The sequence below is a fragment of the Bison bison genome, unplaced genomic scaffold (assembly GCF_000754665.1).
Source record: "Bison bison bison isolate TAMUID 2011002044 unplaced genomic scaffold, Bison_UMD1.0 scf7180017864519, whole genome shotgun sequence".
Classification (NCBI taxonomy): Eukaryota; Metazoa; Chordata; class Mammalia; order Artiodactyla; family Bovidae; genus Bison; species Bison bison.
Window position 1 is genome coordinate 20,548,029 of NW_011495072.1, and position 6,000 is coordinate 20,554,028.

The 6,000-nt window shown below is 33.7% G+C and overlaps 1 protein-coding gene across 2 annotated transcripts in view; it reads left to right on the forward strand.

The window, feature by feature from the left end:
• Positions 1-6,000, forward strand: part of SASS6 (spindle assembly 6 homolog (C. elegans)) — a 39,973-nt gene that overhangs the window by 26,556 nt on the left and 7,417 nt on the right. For both annotated transcript variants that reach the window (XM_010830994.1, XM_010830995.1), the window contains 6 exons: positions 1,383-1,577; positions 1,687-1,776; positions 1,871-2,050; positions 2,417-2,498; positions 3,182-3,318; positions 4,991-5,119. In XM_010830994.1, coding sequence (XP_010829296.1) covers positions 1,383-1,577; positions 1,687-1,776; positions 1,871-2,050; positions 2,417-2,498; positions 3,182-3,318; positions 4,991-5,119 — 813 coding nt within the window. The remainder of the gene's footprint in view (positions 1-1,382; positions 1,578-1,686; positions 1,777-1,870; positions 2,051-2,416; positions 2,499-3,181; positions 3,319-4,990; positions 5,120-6,000) is intronic.

Below are 6,000 nucleotides of genomic sequence, written 5' to 3' on the forward strand. Positions count from 1 at the left end.
TGCAGGAGACATAAGAGACAGCAGGTTTGAGCCCTGGGTTGGGAAGATACCCTGGAGGAGGGTCTGGCAAGGCATTCCAGTATTCTTGCCTGGAGACTCCCATGGACAGAAGAGTCTGGCTGGCTAAAGTCCGTAGGGTCATAAAAAGTCAGACATGACTGAAGCAAGTTAGCATGCACTCATGCAGTGCTTGATAGCAGAGTCTGTGCTTCTAAAACCACTAGGGTATATACTAGAAAATTATTTTATATAGTTATTGTTAAAATTGAAAACTAGGAATACTATTACGTACTGTACTTTAGTGTACTGGCAACATTTGGACTGATTCTAGATGATTGAGGTGTTATTTAGTATGTGTGTGTGCTCAGTCATGTCTGACTCTCTGCGACCCCCGTGGACTGTAGTCCACAAGACTCCTCTGTTGATGGGATTTCCCAGCCAAGAATACTGGAGTGATTGCCATTTCCTACTCCAGAAGATTTTCCTGACCAGGGATCAAACCTGTATCTCTTGGTGTCTCCTGCATTGGAAGGCAGATCTATTAAAAAAATTATTTAAAATATTTTTTCGTGTTTTCACTGTGGTTTGTATTATTGAATATAGTTCTCTGTACTCTGCAGTAGGACCTTGTTATTTATTTTATATAGTGGTTTGTATCTGCTAATCTCAAACTCCTCATTTATATCCCCCTTCTTCCCCTTTGGTAGCTATAAGTTTGTTTTCTATATGAGTCTGTTTCTGTTTTGTAAATATGTTCATTTTTGTCATATTTTGGATTTCACATCTAAGTGATATTATGTAGTATTTGTCTTTCTGACTTATTATTAATTAACAATATCTCATGATTTCTTGGCTACCCTGAGAAACAGGTTGAAGAGCTCAGGTCATACCTCATACAAATGAAATAAAAATCTCTTGGGCAGGATACCAGGCATCAGTAGTAGTTAAAGCTTTCCAGGTGATTTCATTATGCAGACTAGATAGAGGATCACTGCTTTAGTGGTAGAATGATAGGACTTTCTTTTTATTTATGTATTGTATATATTTTGAAATTCTGTTATACCTGAGCGTTTATTACCTAAGTAATTTTTTGAATTTGTAAATTTCAAGACAGCAGAAAATTCTTGTTACTAGGTTTTAAAAGTTTCAGTAATTCATAAGGATTGTTTAATTTTCCCTTACTGTGATTGAATTAGATATTAGTGTATTTTACAGTTATGTTTCAAATCTGAGTTACATATACCTTTAGAGAGACCGTCATTTCTTTAAAAGAGCATTGGTACTGGAACTTCAAAGTTATGAAAGACTTTTTCCTGTTTTAAATATCTTAATTATAAATTATCAGACCAGCCAACTTTCGTTTTTTTTTCCCCCTTGTCTAGGAGCTCCAGCGGGCTAAGCAAGAAGTCCTCTCTTTGAGAAGAGAAAATTCTACACTCGATGCTGAATGCCATGAAAAAGAAAAGCATATTAATCAGCTACAAACAAAAGTGGCTGTTTTAGAACAGGAAATCAAGGATAAGGACCAGCTTGTTTTAAGAACAAAAGAAGCGTTTGATACAATCCAGGAACAAAAGGTCTATTTTAAAATTTTCTAAACAAATTGATGATCACATACATATATGATGTTTTTCCTAAATAAACACAGACTTCCTAATTGTTCACATTTTTAAAAATGTATATCAGGTGGCTCTGGAAGAAAATGGTGAGAAAAATCAGGTACAACTAGGAAAACTTGAAGCTACAATAAAATCATTATCAGCTGAACTTCTTAAGGTTTGTTTTTTTAAAACAATAGAATATTTCATTGGATTATGTAGAGATGTTTCATTGGACTATGTAGAGACATTCATGTGAAACTCTTCTATAGGCAAATGAAATTATCAAAAAACTGCAAGGGGATCTGAAGACTTTAATGGGTAAGTTGAAATTGAAGAATACAGTAACTATTCAGCAAGAGAAACTCTTGGCTGAAAAGGAAGAAAAATTACAAAAGGAACAAAAAGAATTACAAGATGTTGGACAGTCTCTCCGAATTAAAGAACAAGAGGTAGTTAATATTTTATATTTAGTATGTGTTGACTATTTGCAAAGCTTAATGTATTTCCTCATTTATTTTAAACATTTCTACTTTGTTACATTAGAGAAAGTTTTGGCTTTTCCCCCCAAGAAAACATGACTACAATCAACAGAACTTAATAAACTATTTCAGTTTGAAAAATTAGTTATTATGACTCAAATACGTTGAGTGTTCATATATGTGTGTGTATATATAATTATGTGCACATGTATTTTATTACACAGCTGAGCTAATTCCTTTCATATTTAATAGTAATTATTTAATGAATAGTAATATATCTCTTCAGTTTTTATTTTAGCCTTTATTATACTTACTTTAAGGATTAATGTATTTTAGGTATGCAAATTACAAGAACAATTAGAAGCTACAGTTCAAAAACTTGAAGAAAGCAAACAACTTCTAAAAAATAATGAAAAGTGTAAGTATTTTACCTTTTCATTTAAATGAGGTTTTTAGTTTTATTCTTAACCTGCAGTTTTTATTGAATTTATAAGTCTAGCTAAATCAAGGTATTGCTGTATACATATAATCTGCTTTAAACATACCATCTTAATGTCTTTGCTGTAGTAAATTAAAATCTAAAAACTATCCTGTAAAACAGTTACCATCATTAAAAGAAACCCTATCACATGTGTCAGTACCCAGAAGTAAATGTTGAAAATATTGACTGTAATTTACATTCTTTCCTACTACTTGCTATAATTGCTGTATTTACCTACTGATAATAATACAAATATTTAAAACAAAAATATGAGATTAAGTCTTTTACATTTTTCTCAGTTTGTAATACTGATTATGAGAACTAAGAGTTTGAATTTAAATAAACTGGAAGATATTCTAGAAATGAAATCAAAGAGATTTCAAAGAGATCCTTGACTTGCAGAAATACGTGCTTCTGATAGACAGTAAAAGGATAAAGAGTCCTTGTGGCAGTTGTAAAATAAAAATATTTAGTGACAAATATTTAGATGAACTTATGTTGTTTTCCTATGATATAACAGTTTTAAAAATGTAAAATTTTAAAAATTAATATAATTTTAAAATACTTAAAATTAGTAGAAAAATTGAAGTATTAAGTTTCTTCTTGTTCTTTTATTTAAGTAATCACATGGTTAAATAAAGAATTAAATGAAAATCAGCTAGTGAGAAAGCAAGATGTATTGGGACCTTCTACCACTCCACCTGTACATTCCAGTAGCAACACCATCAGAAGTGGAATTTCTCCTACCTCAAATGTGGTAAGATTTAAATTAAGATGTTGTGAATGGTCTTGGTAAATTTTCTAAAACAAAAATATTCTCAGATTGTTAGGTGCTGGTACCTAATATGACTAGAGTCCTATTACAATTTTTAGCACTGAAGTAGTTTTACCTTTGGAAGAGGGACATAAAGGTATACTTACTCTTAACAAAGAGGCTCTATTTTAAGGGTGCACTACTTTGTAACATTTTAATGGATACAGAAATCACTCAGTATTGACTGAAGTAAGGCCAAATATGCTGAAAACTGTTAACAAACACAGAAAGTATTTAGGAGGCCTCAGTAAGGGCGAGCAGGATATGGGCTCAGCTCTGGCACTATACTGGAGGAGGCTAATCTGAATTCTATTGGGAAAAAAAGAGAGAAAGAGAAACCCTATTACCAAGCTTGTCAGCTCTAGATTCTGGAAGAAACGATTTACAAGTGTTAAGCTTTTTAGCTTTGAGTACCTGGATCTGGCTTGGTACTATCAGCTAGGCCTGGGCCTGGCTAGGAATTGGCCTTGCACTCACAGCTAGGTTTTGAGGCTATCCTGTTGAACATAATCAAATTCACAGAATATCAATACCAGGTAAGGCCATTCTCTGACTGTGATGGATCAAGACAAAAACAAGACCACTTCATAGTCATGTTTGAACACAGACAAAAATAGGACATTGCCAAACCATAAAAATGGGCAAGTATCCTCCGATCCGGCTAAAGTGAGTGACTGCTGCTCATTACCAGTTATAACTTTGGTCTTAGTGCATTCATCCTACCTTACTGGATAAAATCTATTCATATACCTAGTCATATAGTTATCCCCATTTCTTGATAGCATCCAGTCCACAGTATAGCCCCACATTCTTAAACTGTTCCTTGATTCATCTAACACATGACAAAGTCCAATAAATAGTCCTTTTTAACATTGTCTTACGGAGACACGTCTCTTTCTAGGTTCCACCTGGTCTTCAGTCTTCCTTGTTGCAAAGAGTGTGTACACCTATAGATGTATTTCTGGTCCAAGTCTTTGACTGGAGGGCATTGGCAGAGGATTTAAAGTGCAAATCCATAGTAGAATTTTTAATCTACTCTAGTAAATGAGATAGTACTTGATGTTTAAAGAAGGGTAAGGATTTCTGCTAACTTGGGAAAAAGTACAGAGTTAAGTGGTACTTACATTTTTAAGTGGTCCTTACTGGTACTGAATTAAAAACATGAAAAGACGACAGGCTTAATCTTACCGACTAATGATAAATAGCTGTGTGAAAGGTATTGCTCGATTATTTTTATTTTATCCCTTATTGGCTTTTTGGTCTAGGACTACCCCCGAACTCCATTTTCAGGAATTCAGGGCCTAGAGGGAACCAAGATGATTCAGAGGTCTTTGTTTTACTTCAGTTCAAAATCAGGTCCAGTGGGTTTTTGTTTTGTTTTGTTTGTTTTGGTCTAAGCTTACACAGCCACTCTGAAAAGCCGTCTGGGCCAAAGATATTCCAGTTTCATAATATATAATGAAACAGAGTTTGGTGTCATGGTAGGCAAGTTTGGCCTCTGAGAGAGTGTTCTTAACTCTTAGTTATTATGGCAGATACTAATGCCTCCTGCATCGCCAAATACTATTTAGAACAAATTTCTCATCCTCAGCCTTTTTTATGCTTTTATTTTTAGGTTGAGGGTAGACTGACTTACCCAGCTTGTGGGATTGGTTATCCTGTCTCCTCTGCGTTTGCATTCCAGAATACCTTTTCTCATCCTATATCTGCCAAAAATAGCATCCACACAGTTTCAGGACCAAAGGTAGGCAAAATAACTAACACTTTAAAAAAAAAAAAAGAAAAAAGCAATTTATTTACTTTATTTAAAACATCTATTTTTTGATCAGTTGCTTAGTATTAAATGAATATAATTCTGAATATATTTATGAATATCTAGTGTGTTATGCTTACAGGAAATATTAAATGCACTATATGATTTTTTTGAGTCACTATAATTTATAATAACCTAGATACCAGTATGTTTAAACTTATTTTTATTCCTCTTTATCTCTCCATTTTCTAATTCATTCTTCTACCTGTATCTCCTACAACTCTCAAACCTAACCTAGGATTACCAGTTTCATGCTGCTGGTATATTAGTGGTAGTGAAATTTTTGGATTCCATTGTTAGGATTTAACGGTCTGATTGGCAGGATTATAATAAATTATAAAATGTAGTTCTGACAACATTATCTCGAATAGCATATACTTAGCAATCTCTCCAAACCTTGATTCATTTGCTTTTTTCTGCCTGCTTGAGTTTTTCATCATCATCATTATTACTAATATTTTAGATTTATACATTGTTTTCACATGTATTATAATTGTTTTCACAGTAATTTTCCACCCAGATGAGCCACTGATTCTGTTTTCATTTTTGAGAAGACTGTTTTATGAAAGGTAGAATTGAGGACTTTGAAACTGCTATTATAAACTCTTTATCAAATTAGTTTGGGGCTGACCTAAAAATAAGTTGGCTATGTTGTTTAGGCATATACTTCTTTTTTTACAATCAGATCAGATCAGTCGCTCAGTCGTGTCCGACTCTTTGCGACCCCATGAATTGCAGCACGCCAGGCCTCCCTGTCCATCACCAACTCCCGGAGTTCACTCAGACTCACATCCATCGAGTCAGTGATGCCA